The 21,568-nt window shown below is 47.4% G+C and overlaps 1 protein-coding gene across 6 annotated transcripts in view; it reads left to right on the top strand.

Moving 5' to 3' along the window:
* The window catches only part of LDAH (lipid droplet associated hydrolase), a 332,993-nt gene that overhangs the window by 20,319 nt on the left and 291,106 nt on the right, over nucleotides 1-21,568 (top strand). For 3 of the 6 annotated variants that reach the window (XR_011031325.1, XM_068280211.1, XM_068280216.1), the window contains exon 2: nucleotides 17,167-17,315. Coding sequence is in view for 5 of the 6 variants with exons in the window: in XM_068280211.1 (XP_068136312.1) it covers nucleotides 17,167-17,315 (149 nt within the window). In the remaining variant the exon portion in view is untranslated. Of the gene's footprint in view, nucleotides 1-1,260; nucleotides 1,431-1,756; nucleotides 1,851-2,524; nucleotides 2,595-17,166; nucleotides 17,316-21,568 lie in introns of those variants that run through there. The other 3 variants (XM_068280213.1, XM_068280214.1, XM_068280215.1) reach the window with 3 other exon arrangements.

Raw genomic sequence — 21,568 nt, 5'->3', positions numbered from 1 at the left:
TCATGAGGAAGTCTCAGAGTCACATGGAATGCAACGTGATCTTCTCCTGACCCTGTCCGTTTGTTTGGTGCTAAACAGCGGCAATCTGGAGTATTTAAGTTGACTATGTCGAATTTAAACACTTATGGCCCATACTCACGGGCAGCAAAAGTGGCCTGTCGCCAGCACACGGCGACAGCTCCTCGCCAGGTCCCTCCGCGTACACACGCGGAAGAGGGACCAGTGGCTCGACGGAAGCTGTCGCCGACGTTCCTCCTCCCCCCGCCGGAAGCTCTGCATACCTCAATGGAGGTTGCTGTCGCTAGTCCGCGTACTCACGCGGACTAGCGACAGCTGCGGCAGAGTTGCGGCGGCGACTGTCGCCAGGCGATTGAACATTTCAATCGCCTGGCGACATCAGCGACGGGCGACAGTTCGGGGTGCGCGCCCGTTCAACGGCCCATACTCACGGGCGACCTGTCGCCGCAACACGCGCGTGCCGCGTGCTGGTTTAGGCTGTAGACACACTATGAGCGCTTTCTTTTTTGAACAAGAACGATCGTGGCGATTAATTAAAAAAAAACAAAAAAAAAACGCTCAGATAGCTCTGATGATCAGAAATTCACTCAGAAAGCGCTCACTGGGCTTGATTCACTAAAGTGTGCTAACACTTAGCACGACAGTGATAAGCCGCTTTGCACGTGATATCATGCGCGCAAAGGTTTGTGCATGTAAAGGTATGACTTCACGCGAACGGCTTTCAAAGTATTGTTATCACGTGCTAAGTATCATTATCACGTGAAGTCACTGCAGATTACGCATACGGTATGTAGATAATTGATTATTACTGTATACAGTACATTATGCGACGCGCGTTAAACTTTGCACGCGCCGTATTACATTAACTTACATGTTAGGCGTGAAGCGCCATAGCTTTCAATGGCATTCCGCACTTAGCGCGGGAAGCGCAACGCCATTCGCGCGATAAAACGTAACACGCGAACGCGTGCAAAGCCTTTACATGTGATAACTGAGTTATCACGCTTTAGTGAATCAAGCCCACTGTGTGTCTACATCCTAACAGGAAGTAGGGGAATGGGTTCAGAGAGCTATCTAGTGAATGGATAAACTGGGAGGGAATATCTGAAGAAAATAGGACTTTCGTTTTTATCTTCCGGAAGTGAGCTTGTTCATCCGGACTGGATGTTTCATGAGTAAGGTCTGCACATGCCCAGAAGAACTTAGCCGGTTATGCATAACGTTTTTCCTCCATGCACGATTCCTTCCTCTGCAAAGCATGAGCAGACCTTATTGGCTCATGTCCAGTCTGGATATTCTTGTCCACGGCTAGGAACGTGGCTAGAAGAAACCTATTCAACTCTCTGGGTCTAATAGGCGTAGAGGGACCTGTCGCTGGAATGGTGGGCTGTGGGCAGAGAGTTTCCTGTGAGGTATTACATTTTTTATTTTTTTTACTTCAGGATTCCTTAAAAACAAAATGTGTAAAGGTCTATTTAAGCATAAAAAAAATAAGTTTAGCTTACCTGGGACTTCTTGCAGCCCCCTTTAGTCATCCTGTGCCCGAGACGTGCTTCCGAGACCCTCCAGCAAGCAGCGGTGACCCCCTCAAAGCTGGCTGGTCAGGGCCCGTCGGAGGCCACTGGGCACCCTGATCGTGCTCCATTTGCATTCTGCGCATGCGTTGTAACAATTTTTCCGTACGGTGCATGCTCAGAACGCTGCCATACGTGAGGAGGCGGTGAGGAAGCATGCGGCCAGCCAGCTTTGTGGGGGTCGCAGTTGCTGGACGGAGGGTCTCGGAAGGACGGCGCGGGCCCTGAATGACTCCAGACGGCTGCAAAAAGTCCCAGGTAAATTGTTTTTTCACTTTAGATTTCCTTTAAGTGCACTATAAAGCGAAGTGTGCTGTAAATATACAGTATGTATCCTAACTTTCTCCTCACAAATTCTTACACAGCTCCTTGCACTAAACACGCCTTGCGGCCATTTCCGTCTCCCCCTCTCGTTTTACATCTAATTCTTTTACCAATGGGGAGGAAATCTGTGTTTACTGTAAGTGCATCCTTGCATTCAGCGCTTTTTATAATGCAGATGGCGTATGTCGTCGGGGCATAAAGAGCACCTTTGTCAACGTAAACTTCTGACCAGCAGGGCTCAGAGGAAAAAAATAAAAATCTGCGTTTTCTCTTGAAGAAGCTATGTGAAAACAGCTGTGCGGCCGGCAGCGCGATCCTTGAACGGCCTCCAAATGTGTTGTCTGGCGCCATGACAACACTTCTATGATTACAGATCAGGTCATGTGATCAGTGCAGCTTTAGAAAAAGGTAAACGTTTTCCCCCCTTTTCTCTGTCCCCCTCCCCCTTTTTAATGAGTCAAGTGATGTCATAGAGACACCTGTTACCCTCTTCAGGCTTGTTGAAAGGTCCCGTAAAGAAAAGCAAATTTGTCATCTTCTATCTGGGTGACATTTACTGTTTTTGATTATGAACGGCTATGGCTAAAATATTAATATACTTTCCACAGAAAAAAGGAGGCCTGTGTTGTCGGCATTGTAGGCCATGCAAGCGGTGTGCGGCGGAGGAACTGGATGCAGGTGAGGGGAGGCCGAACAAAGATTTCTCTGTGTGCGAATGATTCGAAGGTGACCGTTCTACAGCACAATTCTATCTTCATTACATAATCAGCTGCAAGCAGGACAAGATTGGATATTTTTTTTAAAGTGGTTTCAACATGCTTAACTAATCATTCATAAGTGCTGGTAGTTTAACATCTTAACGTGCTTCTACTTAAAGAGAAACCGTAACCAAGAATTGAACTTCATGCCAATCAGTAGCTGATACTCCCTTTCCCATGAGAAATATTTTCCTTTTCTCAAACGGATCATCAGGGGGCTCTGTATGGCTGATATTGTGGTGAAACCCCTCCCACAGTGTCCTGACATCACACTGTTGGGGCCTTGTTGCATTGTGGGAAATAACAGCTGTTTCCAACTGCCAAAAAAAACAAGCAGCATCTCCTTCCAGTGACATCACCTGCCAGCAGTAAAAAGAACTCTGTCCGCAGGCGCACCTCCTCCCATGTCTTTTCTCCATGCCGCGCCGCACCTCCCTGTGTCTTCTGTCCTGGAGCGCCAGTGTCATGCGACAAATGCTAGAGACCCATCAGCGTACACGCTGGACCTCTAGTGTTTAACCTCTGGTGTTTCTTACATGACACAGGAGTCCCGGAATAGAAGACACAGAGGAGGGCTGGCAGACAGGAGAGAGTTAGCTCCACTGACAACTCCCGGGATGGGGGACACATTACATGGGGGAGGGGGGCTGCTGAAGTCTATAGGAAATCTGTCTGCAATGTGTGGGCTGCTTAAAGATCCCTCTGGGATCAGATTTGACCAGAGAAGGATCTGTCTAGTGGCCATCTCCAGATTTCCACTTTAACAGCAGAACAGTGGCGTAGTGGTTGGCGCTCTCGCCTTGCAGCGCTGGGTCCCCGGTTCCCATCCCAGTTCTTCCGTATCTGTGTGGGATTCCACCGGGCACTCCAGTTTCCTCTCACACCCCAAAAACATACAGATAAGTTAATTGGCTTCCCCCTTAAAAATTGGGCATAACACTATCATACATACACTATAATGATACATACATAGACATATAACTATGGTAGGGATTAGATTGTGCATAGTCTTAGTGCATAGTCTGTGCATAGTCTTGCATCTGATTTGTATGCAGGGTGTGTATTCAAGTCCCGGGGGGGGGGGGGGGGGGGGGGATTGCAGCCTTATAGGAGCGCTGCCAATCCTTCCCCTGTTCTTTAAAAATTGTGTAGGCTCAGGTTCATACTATGTTTTAACTGTTAGCTAGTGGTTGGGTTTAGCTAGTGGTTAGGTCTCTTCCGTGAGGGCACGTCATCGCTGGTGAAGAGTCTAGTACTGAACAATCTGTGCGCAAACTGTTTTAGAAGCTAACGTCCTTTTTTTGCTGCATCTGTTCTGAATGTAAGTTGTGTAATCTGCCCTTGTATGGGCTCTGCACATCTATGCAGCTGGTCAACTCAGGTACAGCCTGTATCTGGAAGCGCTGCCAATATCTCCTGTTGTAATAATAAAAGTAAGTTAATTAAAAAAAATACAAGTAAATGACAAGACAAGAAGCAGTTCTAGGCTGGTAAAACCTTTATCTGGGGTCAATATCAAGAGGGTGATTCAGATTATTGTACATGCATGTTTCGGATGGGCTTTCTTTGAAGTATGCTGGTCAGTGTGCTAACGTCTCAGCCAAGCCATGATTGCCTGAGGCGTCAAATTTACATCTGCTGTTTTGAGTGGAAAAATGCTCCCTTTTTCCAGATGCAACAATCCACAGGGGTGACTTCCTAAGTCCTGGCCTGTCTCACTGCTATCACAAGAGCGCCTGGAGAGTGCGCTACAGAGAGCAGTACACTGCAGCCTCTCTCACTGCTATCACAAGACTGCAAGGAGGGTGAGCTAAAGAGAGCAGTACACTGCAGCCTCTCTCACTGCAATCACAAGACCGCCTGGAGAGTGAGCTACAGAGAGCAGTACACTGCAGCCTCTCACTGCTATCACAAGACTGCTTGGAGAGTGAGCTACAGAGAGCAGTACATTGCTGCCTGTCTCACTGCTATCACAAGACTGCCTGGAGAGTGAGCTACAGATAGCAGTACACTGCAGCCTCTCTCACTGCTATCACAAGACTGCAAGGAGGGTGAGCTAAAGAGAGCAGTACATTGCTGCCTGTCTCACTGCTATCACAAGACCGCCTGGAGAGTGAGCTACAGAGAGCAGTACACTGCAGCCTCTCACTGCTATCACAAGACTGCTTGGAGAGTGAGCTACAGAGAGCAGTACATTGCTGCCTGTCTCACTGCTATCACAAGACTGCCTGGAGAGTGAGCTACAGATAGCAGTACACTGCAGCCTCTCTCACTGCTATCACAAGACTGCAAGGAGGGTGAGCTAAAGAGAGCAGTACATTGCTGCCTGTCTCACTGCTATCACAAGACCGCCTGGAGAGTGCGCTACAGAGAGCAGTACACTGCAGCCTCTCTCACTGCTATCACAAGACTGCAAGGAGGGTGAGCTAAAGAGAGCAGTACATTGCTGCCTGTCTCACTGCTATCACAAGACCGCCTGGAGAGTGAGCTACAGAGAGCAGTACACTGCAGCCTCTCTCACTGCTATCTCAAGACTGCATGGAGGGTGAGCTAAAGAGAGCAGTACACTGCAGCCTCTCTCACTGCAATCACAAGACTGCCTGGAGAGTGAACTACAGAGAGCAGTACACTGCAGCCTCTCTCACTGCTATCACAAGACCGCCTGGAGACTGAGCTACAGAGAGCAGTACACTGCAGCCTCTCTCACTGCTATCACAAGACTGCATGGAGGGTGAGCTAAAGAGAGCAGTACACTGCAGCCTCTCTCACTGCAATCACAAGACTGCCTGGAGAGTGAACTACAGAGAGCAGTACACTGCAGCCTCTCTCACTGCTATCACAAGACCGCCTGGAGACTGAGCTACAGAGAGCAGTACACTGCAGCCTCTCTCACTGCTATCACAAGACTGCCTGGAGAGTGAGCTACAGAGAGCAGTACACTGCCACCTCTCTCACTGCTATCACAAGACCGCCTGGAGAGTGAGCTACAGAGAGCAGTGCACTGCAGCCTCTCTCACTGCTATCACAAGACTGCCTGGAGAGTGAGCTACAGAGAGCAGTACACTGCAGCCTCTCTCACTGCTATCACAAGACTGCCTGGAGAGTGAGCTACAGAGAGCAGTACACTGCAGCCTCTCTCACTGCTGTCACAAGACTGCATGGAGAGTGAGCTATAGAGAGCAGTACACTGCAGCCTCTCTCACTGCTATCATAAGACCGCATGGAGAGCGAGCTACAGAGAGCAGTACCTTATTGGTCCCAACAAGACTAAAATAGGAAAATTGATGTCACTTTTTGTTGCTAAACTGTAATTTTCTTGTTTCTCCTGCTGGTGGCACTGTGGGTCACGGTTGTAATAAGTGGAATTTTACTGGCCACCAGCAGGTGTCTCTCTCTGTTGCTCCTGGCTCCTAATTAGGTAAATTTTCTGTGTGCTAAGCAGGGCTGTAGAGTCGGTACAAAAATACTCCGACTCCTCAGTTTATGAAACTTCCGACTCCAGGTACCCAAAAAGGCTCCGGCTCCGACTCCTCGACTCTGACTCCTTAGTCTAATACTTACCAGGGCTGTGGATTTTGTACAAAAATCATCCGACTCCTCAGTTTATGAAACCTCCAACTCCGACTCAGAGCACCCAAAATTGTTCCGATTTCGACTCCGACTTCGACTCCAGGTACCCAAAATTGCTCCGACTCCAACTTCCGACTCCACAGCCCTGGTGCTAAGCACTCTGTTACCTGAAATCCTGCCTCGCCCTGCTCTGACTCGCTATACATTTTACCTGGGTTACTCTGTGTGGAGTTCTATTTAACAGTATTTAAATGCCTGTTGGTGGTTGGCTGCCCTTGCTGTGCTTATTTATACAGTATTCCTTTTCTTTTTCTTTATTAATAAGTTCACCACTGAGGGGGTTTCCCCCTGAGGGCCTGAGCCCACTACTGCATTTATAAAAACGCGTGCGTTTTCAAGCATTTTTGAAATGTGCTTTAAGCCGTTTTAATGCTTTTTCGAGTGTTTTAACTCGTTAAAACGTGTTTAAACACGTTACAAACACGCTTGAAAATGCATGCGATTTTAAAAACCGCAGCAGTGGGCTCAGGCCCTTATGCATCAGAGCAGTTTTACACATTACAGCGTTACTCTTACGTTACCATTCATTTGCCAATAACTTTATCACTACTTCTCACAACAAAATGATCTATATATTGTTTTATCTGCCACCAATTAGGCTTTCTTTGGGTGCTATGTTTAAATTATTTTATTTTCAATGCATTTTAATGGGAATAATGAGAAAAAATGAAAAAAAAATCCACATTGTCCCGATTAATACAATGTTTAACATATGTCCCTACTACAATGGCCTCAATTCAGCTTACCGTATCTCCTGTCTTTGATAACGTTTCTAGCGTCATCACCATGGTGATGAGGCATGTAGTATTCAGGAAACTTTTTACCTCAGGCAAACCTAAAGTTATCTCTTCTGTCTTTAAAATAACTCCAGAATTCTTAAGTTAAAGACAGGCTGTTAATTAACTGCGTGTGAAAATATCTACAGAGGAGATAACTTAAAGAATGAAGAGATAAGAAAACTCTCTCACTGCGCAGCGGTAAGTTTTCTCTTGCCTTATTATCTCCAGCATGATCTTAGTGAATTGATGCTGCTCAATGACCACCAGCATCTCATTGATGCCGGTGATCATTGCCCACAGGCACGATAATCAGTGAATGGGAACATGTGTTCCCTTTCACCGATCAGTCTACTCCTTCATGCGCTACCTTCCTGGTTATGTGGTATGCCAAAACTGAGTGAATCCCAAGACTGACTGGGAAGTGCTACTGATCCACTGTTCACACCAAAGCGCTAGTGGTTGCGACCAGTGATTTTTTAGCAAAGGATTTGACAGCAATTTTTACATCACTTTTTCCTTTTCTCTACTTTCTACTGTATTGCAATTAATGCTTCTCCATGAGTTCTCCTAATCAGGGCCATCCCTAATCCCATAGGACTACATTACAGAAACGCTTTTCAAAATGCTAACAATCGCAGAATAGCTAAAAAGCACTCTCTTGGTGTGAAACACCCCTGAGTCAAAAGATTATGCATGCATATGTGTGTGTTTAACGCAGGGCTGTGGAGTCGGAGTCGGGGCAATTTTTGGAACCCTGAGTCGGAGTTGGAGTCGGAGTTGCTGATTTCATAAACCGAGGAGTCGGAGTCGGATGATTTTTGTACAGAATCCACAGCCCTGTTAAGTATTAGACTAAGGAGTCGGAGTCGAGGAGTCGGAGCCATTTTGGGCATTCGGAGTTGGAGTCGGAGTCGTGGTTTCATAAACTAAGGAGTCAGAGTCGGAGTTGGAGTCGGAAGATTTTTGTACCGACTCCACAGCCCTGGTTTAACGTATTAAAGGGACTCTGAACACAATGTATAAATGGAATCTGAACTTACCTGGTGCTTCCTCCAGCCCCCTCGTAGCGGCTCAGGTAGCACGTGACTTTGCTGGGAGTTGTGTGGCACTGCGCATTCCCCGCCCATTCGCCCACCTGCCCACGCACCTGCCGCCATGAACGTTCTGCAGGGACCTCGCGGGCTATGGGGGGCCCCAGGTAAGTTCAGATTCCATGTTTACGTTGTGTTCAGGGTCTAATGCAATAACGCCAACAGAGTACCGCGCATTGCGTAATTAGAATGACCCGTGATACACGGGTAACGTGAGCTTTGCTATGATAATGCATGCTACATTAATCTGCATCACCATAGAAACACTTACGTTACCTACCTACCACAAGATGTGCTTATTGTGATATTGTTGTGTGCTGCCTGGGCAATACCGGACGTTTATGTTTTCCTTCTGTCTTGTGCAACAGTTCAGGTCCACATTAAAAGGAAATAAATATGGCAGCCTCATTGGCCCTCTGAGTTCAGGTGTTTTTTCTATGTTTTCTCTACAATGTTCATTGACACTCATTTTCTTTGTTACTCTAAACTGACACCATTTCTGTGCCTAAGCTGAGGCAGACTGTATCCTGCATAAGGCTCACATTCTGGGACAGCCCGTCCTTCTGTAAGGTAAATTCTACCTTACTTGAACCTGAACGATCCCAAGTGCTAATACGAGTAGTGCACTTAATGCTTCCGAGGCCCGACCATAGGATTTAAGTGTATATTACGTCAGTGTTCCCATAAGCTACAGTGCATCAGTGGTGGATGGGGATCTTCCATCAACTTCAGAATTGCCTCAGACTTGTTTCAGAGGTTTAGTGACCTTCAGAAGAGAAAATCATTTGGTAGCCTAATGTCTCTGCAGCATGTAGATATACCAAATCCTCTGGCTCTAGGGACAGGCTGCACCAGTCTCCTGATGACCATATATAGGCTGAGCTGAACATGCATGCGCCCTCACAGAGATGCCTGCACACTGTTGGCCAAAACTGTTGGGAATGTTCGTATAAAACAGCTTTGTTATAGTGGACCTAGACTCTTGCACAGGACAGAAGGAAAAACAGAGAAAAATGCACACTGAAATTTATTTAGAAAGTTTAGCCTGTCTAATTTCACTTCATCTGTGTCCAAGCACAAATTGTAATTTGATCCCTCTGCTATGTCAGGTGAAGTGAGACGGATGTGCAGGCTGTCCTGATGATCCTCTGCCTCTAGTGGGCAGCACAGCTGGGTAGTGGATAGCATGCTTGCCTTGCAACGCTGGGTCCCCAGTTTCGAAACTCAGCCAGGGCACTATCTGCAAGCAGTTTGTACGTTCTTCCCGTGCCTGTGTGGATTTCCCCCAGGCACTCTGGTTTCCTCTCACATCCCAAAAACATACAGATAAGTTAATTGGCTTCCTTGCCTAGAGTACAATGAACCTAGGACTATGGTAGGGATTAGATTGTGAGCTCCTCTGAGGGGCCGTTAGTGACAAGACAGTATACTTAGTAAAGTGCTGCAGAAGATGTCAGTGCAAATAAATACATAATTATAATATGGTAGGATATCAGGCTATGACTATGGTAGGAATTGTGTTCTCTTCTGAGGACAATCAGTGACATGACTGTGTACTCTGTAAAGTGCTGCGGAATGTGTCAGCGCTATATAAATACATAATAATAATATGGTAGGGCAGTAGAATATGATTATGACTGGATTAGATGATGAGCACCTCTGAGGACAGTCAGTGACATGACTATGTACTTTGTATAGTGCTCTGGTAGATCTTCGCGCTATATATATTCAATTATAATAATATGCTAAATGTGGAGTTCGTCTGTTTCAAGCAATCTACAGTGGATGAGAAAGGGGTTAAAGTGGTATAAAACACTGACATAATATTCAATAAAAACATGTTTTCCTACTTTTTATATGCCATACGGTTATCATATTTGCTTTTGTTCATAAGTATTATTGTTCATTAGAACAAGTTTCCAAAGTACACTTTTGTGCTCTGAGAGCTGACTTTGCATTTTATTCATAACTGTTTTTTTTTTTTCATCTTGAAATATAAGCAGAAATGCTTTCTGACTGTCTTGTCTGTGTTCAGGAGAGTCTGCTACACGATACGATTCTTTGTGCGATTCGATTACGATTCTATTTACGATACGATTAAATCCGACATGTCCGATCGGGATTCGATTCGATGTGCCTTTGGAAAACAATGGCAAATCAAATTGGATTGAATCGAATCCCGATCGGACATGTCGGATTTAATTGGATCGTAAATAGAATCGTAATCAAATCGCACAAAGAATCGTATCGTGTAGATGGGGCTTTAGAGAAGTGTTTGTTTACATTCCTCACTTGATACAATTAAACACAAGATAACATTATCTCCAGTTCGGATTCGTCCAGCTTTCCCTGCATTGCGCTTTTCTATCTTGTGTTTACCCTTTGAATGCTGTTCTAGTAAAAAAAAAAAAGTCCTGGTAGTATATAATATGCTGTAAATAATGTTTTAGAGCAAAGAAGAATTGCTGGGTTTTATTCCGCTTTAAGAGACGCCCAGAAGTAGATAAAACTGAGTTAAAAACAGATACAAATAGAGGTGGCTTGCCTCAGTAGCAAGTTCATATAAATATTAATCTTAATAAGCACAGGCAAAACGTTTCGTGAGTCTACTAACTTCCTCAGGCCAAATAAAGCGCCAGAGTTGTATCTGAGCCAGGTACAGGCGTACCTATAACATAGCCGCCGGGAGATTTCGGTACAGGGGAAAGCTGATAAACGGCTTACCCGTCTGCACAAGTCCCGGCAACGTTAATTACTATTCCCCCCCCCAGGTCCACGTGGATGGTGGGGTATGATGTAATTCGCCTTCCAGCTATTGCTGGCGGCCCAATTACAGTATTCTTGTAGTGATTTGTGCTCCGTCTTCTGACGGCCCCCAAATCAGTCTCTGAACACTGCTGTAGCCGTAATTCCTAATACGGTCTATGGTGGCGCTGGCTGCACCCAAATCTCCTGTACTGTTTTTACAGCGCTCGAGGTACAGAGCTCCTCTTACCCCCTCCTGTGCTTTTCACCCTCCTTTCAGAGGGGTGTATGGTGGTACCTAGTGGCTTTGCCATCGATAAGACCTTGTGTTGTTTTTCCCAAGAGGCGACCACATCCAACTCCAGCTGGACACCCGAGTGGAGTCGGGTTTATAGATCTCCACTTGCCCCTTGTGCAACCTTCCTTTGTGAGTAACCCAATTCCCTTTTTTTCCCATCACTCTTTTTGTGACACACTGCACCATTTGGGGTCCTGTTGTCCCTGTGTTCTTCTTTCTTGGGGTGTTTGGTCACCCTACCTTTTACAGTGGTGAGAAGGAATTGGAGTTCACAATAGGCAGTCATTCTCCCGCTGTGCACAGCTCACCGAAGCTCGCAGTTACGTGCACAAGTAGCGGCAGCTAGCGGCGGGTCAGCGGGTTCCGGCGGCTCAGTCACTCTCCTTCCTTCTGCCCTCATATGTCATCAGCTGGGCCAACTGCAGACTCCGCAGGCCTGTCAGTCAAGTTTGACTGATAGGCAAGGCATTTGTCAGCTCCGCCCCGCCTCCTTTGCACAGAGGAAGTTTTGAATGAATGAGATACAGAATCGGAATCAGAATCGTTTTATTTCGCCAAGTACAACGGGAGTTGTGTATTATGTAGTATATACTGGCGTTGTACCCGGAATTATTTTTGGCACATACAGGGTCGGTGATGATACGGTACAGTATCAGACATGCAGTAGGTATACACTTAAATGGCATAACACACGCTGCATAGTATTTCAAGAGTAGGCAAATACATAGCAGCAAAAACTAGAGGGGTCCCAGTGCTGTGTGAGCGGAGCTTCCTGCCTCCTTGGCGGCGCTCACTACTCTGTAGCAACTCGGATGCCCCCGTAATGTCCGACAGTACATAAAGAAGGAGAGAAAATAGAGAAGACAGGAATAAAGAGAGAGAATGAGAAGAAGAATTGTTGGCCAGAGAGAGACAGAGTTCAGAGAGTCCTGCTGTCCAGCTGGTTGGTGGTGTGGCTGGTGGATCCCATGGCTGTACTCAGAATTCAGCCCCCAGCTTGCAGCCTAGCGGCAATTTTGGGGGGGGGGGGCACCCGGTGGTGGAGCGCCGGCATCTCCTCTTCTGTGGCTGCCCTGGGAGCAGAGTGCTGTGGGGTGGCGGCATCAGGCCTTCTGTGGTCGCAGTGGAGGAGCGGCCATATTCCCATGGTGGCTGGAGTAGTAGCAGAGATCAGGCCGCCTCTGCTCGTGTAGGGGAAACGGACATAGGAGACCCTGTGCTGCGGCACCTGAACTCCGGTCCCATGATTTGCCTGCAGCGTATAATGTGCTGCGGTGGTGGAGGCGAGCACGTTTCCCAGGGGCCATGCTGGGCCGCTTTAAAGAGTGGGACCAGGGCCGGGGATCAGTAGCCTACCGTGCCGATCCAGGTCACAGCAGCAACGGTGGAGAGCTGCCAGTGTGGTCCCGTCTGCCATACGCCGGAGCAGCTGCAGGGGGAAGGATCCTGTGGGCCAGCGAGTGCACAAGGTTGGAGCAGCGGCTGGGTCCTGTCCGTGAGCCGCTGTGGATGGTGTCGGGACCGGCGTCACCTCCCCACGTGGCGGACCGATGGCTACAGGTCACGGGCCGTGCGATGTTGGAGACCAGGGAGAAGCCGATCTTCAGCGGCGGCAGGTCACACAGTTCCCCCTGAGCGGCGAAGAGCAGTCTGGGCAGCGGTGGTGGAGTGCGGATCAGAGCACGTGGGCCCTGATCAGCTGGTCGCCCGATCAGCTGGCAGGCTGCCGCCGTCCCGTGGCTGATGATTGAGGAGCACTGTGGACAGGCTCTCCTGTGCCTCCACATCCTCCCTGGTAGGTAAGGGGGGATTCGGGCGCAACATAGTTAGAGGAGAAGGAGAAAAGTTAAAGAATATTCCGGAGCCCTGTGGCCGTGGCTACCGGTGCGGCGCCATCTTGCGTTTTACATGTCTCTGTCTCAGGCCTGGTGCACACCAAAAACCGCTAGCAGATCCGCAAAATGCTAGCAGATTTTGAAACCCTTTTTCTTATTTTTCTGTAGCGTTTCAGCTAGCATTTTGCGGTTTTGTGAAGCGTTTTTGGTGTAGTAGATTTCATGTATTGTTACAGTAAAGCTGTTACTGAACAGCTTCTGTAACAAAAACGCCTGCAAAACCGCTCTGAAGTGCCGTTTTTCAGAGCGGTTTGCGGTTTTCCTATACTTTGGAGGCAGAAACGCATCCGCAATCCAAAATCTGCAGCAGCCCGGGAGTCTGCGTTTCTGCAAAACGCCTCCCGCTCTGGTGTGCACCAGCCCATTGAAATACATTACCCTAGCGCAGGGGTCTTAAACTCAATTTACCTGGGGGCCGCAGGAGGCAAAGTCAGGATGAGGCTGGGCGCATAAGGAATTTCACAATCGCGGCGCATCGCCGCCTCTGCCCGCCCCTCTCACTCTTCCTTCACAGAGAGGGTCGGGGTGAGGTGGCGATCCGTGCGGCGATTGACGTCGGGAGGGGCAGAGCTGAAGCTGAAAGCTCTGCCCCTTCCAGGAAATGCCGGCGGATTGCCCCCTGGGCGATTTGGGGGCTCTGCAGCCCTCGTTTAGCGGCGGGGATGCGGCGGATTACTTGGGAGCACTGAAGCGAACTATAAGGAAGCTTTTGCCGGCGAGGGCCACAAAATATTGTATCGAGGGCGGCCTGCCCTAGCGTATCCGCAGCCGCAAGCGGATCGCAAAACGCAGCCGAACCGCTCTGGTGTGCACTAGGCCTCAGTGTGATCTATTCTTCAAGGCAGTATTCTTCAAAGCTGTTGTGCGCTGGGCAGGGCACTGTGCATTTGTGCAAAGTAGCTGAGCTGAGTGTAATCTGCCAAATTTGCTTTATAACTGGCTGAAGCTTGACTGACAGGCCTACCTTGCAAACTCTCAGGCCTCGTTCATATTGCGTTGTGCTCCCGTGTCGGTTCCTGTGCGTTTTTGTTAAGCTCTTTTCTAAGCGCTTTTGCAGAGCGATTGCGTTTTTTCACTTCCTGCCCTCAGTCAGGAAGTGAGCTGTTTGATCCGGAAAAGATATACAATGTTTTTTTTGTTAAAAACGCTCACGCAAAAGCGATTTTGTGAGCGTTTGCGTCTTTCTTATACCTTCCATTGAGGCAAAATCTCCTCAAAATTGGCCCATGCACCGCTTTTCTGAGCGGATCGGAAACAAACCGCCCATGTGAACCCTGTCATAGAGAAGCGATTTTGAAAATCGCCAGCACTTAAAAAATGTCAAAAACGCCTCTAGTGTGAACATGCCCTCAAAGAGCTAAGTTACTGGTTTCTGCTCACACAAACTCATCCTTGTGGCCGGGCCCGGGCTGCCCAGCTGATGACATTTTAGAGCTAAAGCTTGATTTTAAGAAAATCGTGAATCGAAATCGCAATTTTTGACAGAAATCGTGCAATGGAGGGTCCGTTTCCACTACTGCGGAAATCGGGCCGAATTTGATGAGTTTCCCCGCAGGCGAACCGTGCAGGGAAATTCTGCCATAGGAAACTATGGCGCCGCTGGCCAAATCGCTTACCTTAGCGATTCGGGCTACATTGCCACCAGTTTCCATGTGGGAGGCTGTGAATCCCATAGCCATGCATGGCATGGCTTCTGGGTTTCCCCAGCGTTCCCGCTAACCAGGAAGTGCCACCGCCCATCTCGCAGCCGCGCGCGGTGGCCAGTGGATATGGGCCCTCAATCTTTACCTAAAATCGTTCATCCCTAGTTCACAATCCACACTGCTGGTTCCAGCAGGTCCTGCATTCCTAAAGGGAAATATAAAAGGAAAATAAAGTTTCTCCTAACTGTTTTGCAGGTGAGGGGAACGGGTGAAATCTATTTAAAACGTATACTTAACCTTTACATTAACTTTGCCAAGAGATGCTTGTAAGAAAACAGCAGCAACAGCTAGTTAATGGAAGAACCATAAACTATTACCATGAGCTGAATAATCAGATCCGCTGATCCGTCATACTCCTGTTACAATGCCGAACGAGGGAGCCATAAAATCTTCTACAAACAAACTGCACATGAGGCATGAAGTGAGAGGTGTTTGATTGATGGATAAAGCTCATTAGGGTTCCCGACTCCAGCGTTTCGGAGCAGAAGAAACCCATTCTGGGCCGTTGGGTTGCGAGGTGTGAAAAACATCTGCAGGTGCGAAAATGTCATTTGGCAGCTAATGGCTGATAAAGTTTTCCCCATGAAAACCGGGGAGGAAAGCTGGAAGCCAAACCAAACTGTGTACTGGAGTGACATGTGATCGAAGCCCCTAAATGTGCCCTGAGGCATGTCATGGATGGCCAGTGCAGTAGAGTGCCTTTATAGTAAACTCCAAGATTTACTATATCAGAAATAAATTATAGTATAGTACTTGATCTTAATTCAGTCAATAATTGGGAGTCATTTTTTCTTTTTCAGTACTTTAGCAAGCGAGCAAAGACCGTGTTTAAGCTACAGCAAAATTCACAATGCTACAGGGATTTGCATGCAATAATCACCAAGGGCTGTGGAGTCGGTACAAAAATCATCCGACTCCTCATTTTATGAAACCATCGACTCCAACTCTGACTCCAGGTGCCCAAAATGGCTCAGACTCCCACTTCTCAACTCCGACTCTGATAGTTACCAGGGCTTTGGTTTTGGTACAAAAATCAGTCCCGACTCTTCAGTTTATGAAATCTCCCAATCCAGGTACCCAAAATTGCTCCGACCGTGTGCTCCTGGGTTCACATTGCTGCGCAGCCTGGATGATACTGCAGTGCTGCAGCCATGCACAAGCATGTCACAGATGACAGGCAATTCCCTCAGTAATCAGGCAGCAGCTTGCACAGGAAGCATAGGTCTCACCAGCTTGGTGCTCTTGAGGTAATCCATGCAGGCCCAGAGTAGTGTGCACATAGCCAGCAGGCTACAAGTAACTAACAGCTCACCCACTGACCACGGCTCGTGGGTCTCCGACTGACGTATGACGCATGCGGCTGATAAGTGCGGCGGGTTTTCAAAATGTTGCGCGTTACTATAGACTTACATGACTTCTGGCCTGATGCAGGTCGCCGCAGGAGCCGCACGGTAACATAGGTATTGGAGCACGACAGGGCACTTCCACGCAGCGCACTGCAACGTGGGGAATGTGAACTTTCCCATAGATTAGTGTTAGGCTGCGGTGGGATGCGCACCGCCTCAGTGTGAAAGGGCCCTAAGGGTTCCGAGGTATCCAGGTTGTGTGCTGTAGGCCTGACATAAAGGGAACCTAAAGTGACAATAAGATGCCCGGTTTAAAGAGAGTCTGTAACCAAATTTTCATCCTTATTTCTTTTATCCTATAAGTTCCTATACCTGTTTTAATATGCTCTGACTTACTGCAGCCTTTCCTAGTTGCACAGTGGCTGTATTATCTCAGTTATATGATCTAATCTTCTCTCCTCTGTTGGGTTTGTCGGGCTCAGGCAGTCAGGCTGGAATGTGCTGTGCTGCTTGTGATTGGGTAGAAGCTATACACACCCTCTCCACGCCCCCTGTAGGCTCTGTATGACTCACACACTCAGCTCCTCTCACCCTATCAATTGCTATGCCTTTTGTTTGTAAACACTGGATAAAAATAGCAATTGCAAGCCAGGATTGCAGCAGGGAGTGGCAGAAACAGCACAGAGGGGCCCAGGAGAACATAATGCATAGCATGGTATGCTTTTTATTGTAAGAATTTTACAGTACAGATTCTCTTTAACTTACCTGGGGACTTGATTGGTCAATTTTCAAGCTGCATATATTTGCATAAAAAATTACATTAATTTGCATAAACTCTGAAGTATTTACATCTCATTGATCATCCCTAATCTGCAGTGCTGAAATGGTGTCCCTGAATACCCTCTGCAGTGTCCTGCTTTGTGTAGGAAGTGTATTTGGGTTCAGTTGCTTGCAAGGTTCTATCTGGTCAATTGAATCCTAATATTCCCTTTTCTTGTATTCCAGCATGATGTCAGATGACCACATTCCAATCCACGATGAGTTCATCTACTGCCTCGGGGCCGCCACACAGACTCTGAAATGTGGACCATGGCGGGATTTGGAGAAAACAACTGATGAAATCCCTCCAAAAATTCTATTTCTCATCATTCCTGGTGGGTGTCCTAGATTGCGATGCTGCAGTATGACAGTACTGTATTAGCAATAGTCAACGCTGTGTTTTCCATTAGCTGTCTGTGATCAGTACCAAACTTTAACACTAGCAATTTAGTTTATTCCGACTTTCCTTGGACACTTCTAGGTGTAACCAGAAGCAGAATTCAAGGGGGGAGCATATAAAGGAGCTGATTAGAAGAGTTAGGCCCGGTTCACATCTGCGTTTTTTGCGGAACGTAACCAGAACGTATACTGTACAAATGGAACGGATGTGAAAGGATCCAATGTTAACCTATGGATCCATTCACATGCGTCTGTTGGTACAGATACGTTATATATGTTCCATTCCCCGGATCTAAAAAATGCAGCAGGCCCTAATTTTCTGGACCGTTCTGCCCAGCGGAACGGAACAGAAAAAAATGCTATTGCATTGGGGGCAAAGGGGAACGGAACCTTTCTTCACACTAGTGAAGAAACTGACCGTTCAAAGGTGGGTGGGGGGATGTGGGCACGCGAACCTGAGCGGCGGGAGGGTGCAATAGTGAGCGAGGATGAACCGGGCCTAATATACATACTTGAGGCCGACGGTAGAGGCATTGTCTTTTTTTTTGCGTCATATGACAAGTCACATGACGCGCAGTGTAGTCACAGCGCAAGAAGAGGAAGCCTCTACCGCTGACTTTAGGTATGTATTTTACCGAATATCTTACTGCAAACGAAGTGAAAACAGACCCGACTGATTGGTGATCAGATCCGTTTTCACCGTCCGGTTGCCAGTGTGCACAGGGCCATCCAGATCCGGTGAAGCGGAGAACGGATCCACTTACCGGATCCGTTTGGCTCATTATTTCTACTGTGAACCGGGCCTTAGGCTTGGTTTACTCATAAAAAGGTGTGCAGTCCTGTCCTTTCTGTTTTTGACAGTTGGCATCAGTTTTGCATGGGTTTTTGAGGATGTCTTCACACATACATTTCTGGTCCCGTCCTGCCCCGTCAGTATTGTATCAGTTTTGGATGTACATTTCCCGTCCAGTCCTGTCAGTTTTTTATCAGTTTTGTATGTGTTTCTATGGGTGTGTTCTGTTCACACATAAAAAGTGTGCATTTCTTGTCCATTCAGGTAAAACTGATAGAAAACTGACAGTATTAGACCGGGCCAGACTGGAAATGTGCAGATCTATGTGTTAACCAAGCGTAACTAAGATTTAGGGGATTTAGGTGAGCAACTGTGGTTTCCCACAATGCATCACTCCCAATTATGCAAATCATCACTTTAAGAAACCTGGCTCACACCCAGAACTGCTGGTGCATAGCAAGCATGTAGCTTATACATTGTACAAAGCCACATCAACCCAACATGCAGACAGCCTGTTTATGACTTTCTGGTTCTCATCAGTGCATGACATGGATTTATATGACTCTATGGCACAGGTCGTGATTCTTTTTGGCTGAGAGAGCCATAAACGCCACATATTTTAAAATATATTTCCGTGAGAGCCATACAATATGTTTCAAACTAGGACATTGCGCATGTGCAGCAGAGGGCTCACGCCCCTGTTGCCATGATGATGTGTACACAGTTGATCCTCTGGGGAGCGGAAGTGTCAGACACGTCTTCAGTTTCTGTTGGGTTTCAGCAACATCATCAATTTCCCAGAGAGCCAGACAGGAGAAATACTGACTAACAGCTTGTACAATTAGCTAGCTGGCTTGGGGGTTGATTCACTTTGTAGGACGAGATCCCTGCACTTTGATTGGCCCAATTGGCTACTTGTCAGCCTATTGGGCCAATCAAAGTGTGGGGATCTCGTCCTACAAAGTCACTGGACCTGAGAGGGTCCAGGGTGGGATAATTGGAGCGGCCGTTTTGGGGGGAGCGGGAGTAAGTTAGCAGTGAGCGCTACAGCAGTAGCGTGCGCTACTTTGAAAATGTTACTTGCACAAACACACTAAGCTGCGCTGCTTGAGCAGTGTAGCTTAGTGAATCAACCCCTACTGATTTGTACGTGAGCCAGATGTAGCCATCAAAAGAGCCACATCTGGCTCCTGAGCCATAGGTTCCCTACCCCTGCTCTATAGGATAGGGCTTAGACCTGTACTACAGAATAACCAGGTAGCTAATGGTGACCTATGGTGCTTTTCCTAATGGTTCTGGGTCCCCTTGAGCTAACTAGGTGTTCTGTAAGACTCTATATAAGGTTTTAAAGTGGACTTATAATTGTTTTATTTAAAGGACTTCCGAGGCCAAAAACAAGAAAATGACACTATACCTTTTTAATATCTGAATCCACGGAGGACGTCCAGCGCGTCCTCCGCACCGTACCGCCGTCATTGCAGCCCTTTTCGTTCCCCCATGGCTCGGCCCGACCCCACTGAACGGGTCGCATGTATTCCACAAGTAAGATGGCCGCCGCCTTAAGCCGCGGCTGCGCAGTACGCTTTGCCGCGAGTGCGACTGCGCAGCCTTTAGCCCGCCTTCCGTACCCAGTACGCGGCGGGAGGCAGGCTAAAGGCTGCGCAGTCGCACTCGCGGCAAAGCGTACTGCGCAGCCGCGGCTCAAGGCGGCGGCCATCTTACTTGTGGAATACATGCGACCCGTTCAGTGGGGTCAGGCCGAGCCATGGGAGAACGAAAAGGGCTGCAATGACGGCGGTACGGTGCGGAGGACGCGCTGGACGTCCTCCGTGGATTCAGATATTAAAAAGGTATAGTGTCATTTTCTTGTTTTTGGCCTCGGAAGTCCTTTAAGAGGTCTACAGTGATGTGCCTTCCAGGGGGCGGGGAAAGGGGTTTATATTATTGATATGATTTATATTTACACTTTCCAATTCGGTCTTCATTCTAAGCATCTGCTTATCGACCCGCAAGTCTCCTGGTGCTGATTGAAAGAAAGGAGGAGAACCGAGAGCCCAATATGGTTTAGTATGTTAATGAGGTGATGTCTGATGCAAACACACACAATGGTTATACTCACAAGGACGGGTCGCCTCCAAGGCAACCACTGGATAAGCAGGCGGGGAGAATTGTAACCTGATCCCGCTCAGGGTCCTGGTGCTGATCTTCTCTCTGATGATGCCATGGCGTGCCTGTCTATGTGATGGGACGCGTTTCATCACCTATCGGTTGGTGGAGCGGACACAGGGGCCACAAAGTAGACCCAGGGGGTGGCAGTTCAGGGACAGTAAGGTTGCTCATATGCAGTCTTCCTATTTCTGAAAGATGGCTTCTGTGGCTAGGTGTTAAAGAGACACTGAAGCAAAAAAAAAAAAAATGATATAATGAATTGGTTGTGTACTATGAATAATTACTAGAAGATTAGCAGCAAAGAAAATATTCTCATATTTTTATTTTCAGGTATATAGTGTTTTTTCTAACCTTGCATCATTCTATAATATGTGCAGATTACACAACACACAGCATTCAAAATGAGTCTTTCAGAGCAGTCTGTGAAGTAATGACCTCTCCTCTAGCAGAGGAAAAGTAAATAGTCCAGGAACAGTTGAGATAATAAAAGTCAGATAACAGCCCTCTCCAGGACTTAAGGCCCATACACACGTCGGATTTGCGCGAACGACGGGTCGTTTGAACGTTCCGTCGTTCGCACGTTTCAGCATGAAATCCGGCGTGTGTACAGACTATCGTTCGGGAGATAAGACTGGTTACCAGCGATCCGCCCGGCGGATCGTTGGTAACCAGTCTTATCTCCCGAACGATAGTCTGTACACACGCCGGATTTCATGCGGAAACGTGCGAACGACGGAACGTTCAAACGACCCGTCGTTCGCGCAAATCCGACGTGTGTATGGGCCTTAAGTCGGAGAGCTTAATGGCTTGTTTGCATAGAGATAACAACTGGAGTTTCTCAACTCTTCCTGTACTGGAAACAATTACACTGATGTATCTGATCTTAATGTTTTATTTCTTAGCTGTGCTACAAATACAAATCATAATATCATCATTTTTTTTTCGCTTCAGTGTCTCTTTAAATTTGCTAAAGACTTCATATCAACTGAAAATCTATTAAAAATGAGGGCTGGTTCACACTCGGGAGCTTTTCAGCACTTTGCTGATCACCGGCGATCAGCAACGTGCTGCTACTAATGTATACTTGTAATTTATTCACACCGCAGTGTTTGCCACATGATCAGTCACAAATGCGCTGCATGCAGCGTTTCGGGGGCAATTGCACTGTGATTCTCGTTCTATTGAACAGGAATCACAAGCGTAAATCGTGCTGATCCGCGAGAATTT

Source organism: Hyperolius riggenbachi, chromosome 4 (assembly GCF_040937935.1).
Source record: "Hyperolius riggenbachi isolate aHypRig1 chromosome 4, aHypRig1.pri, whole genome shotgun sequence".
NCBI lineage: Eukaryota > Metazoa > Chordata > Amphibia > Anura > Hyperoliidae > Hyperolius > Hyperolius riggenbachi.
Note: the sequence above shows the minus strand (reverse complement) of the source record. Positions and strands in the feature narration are given on the sequence as shown.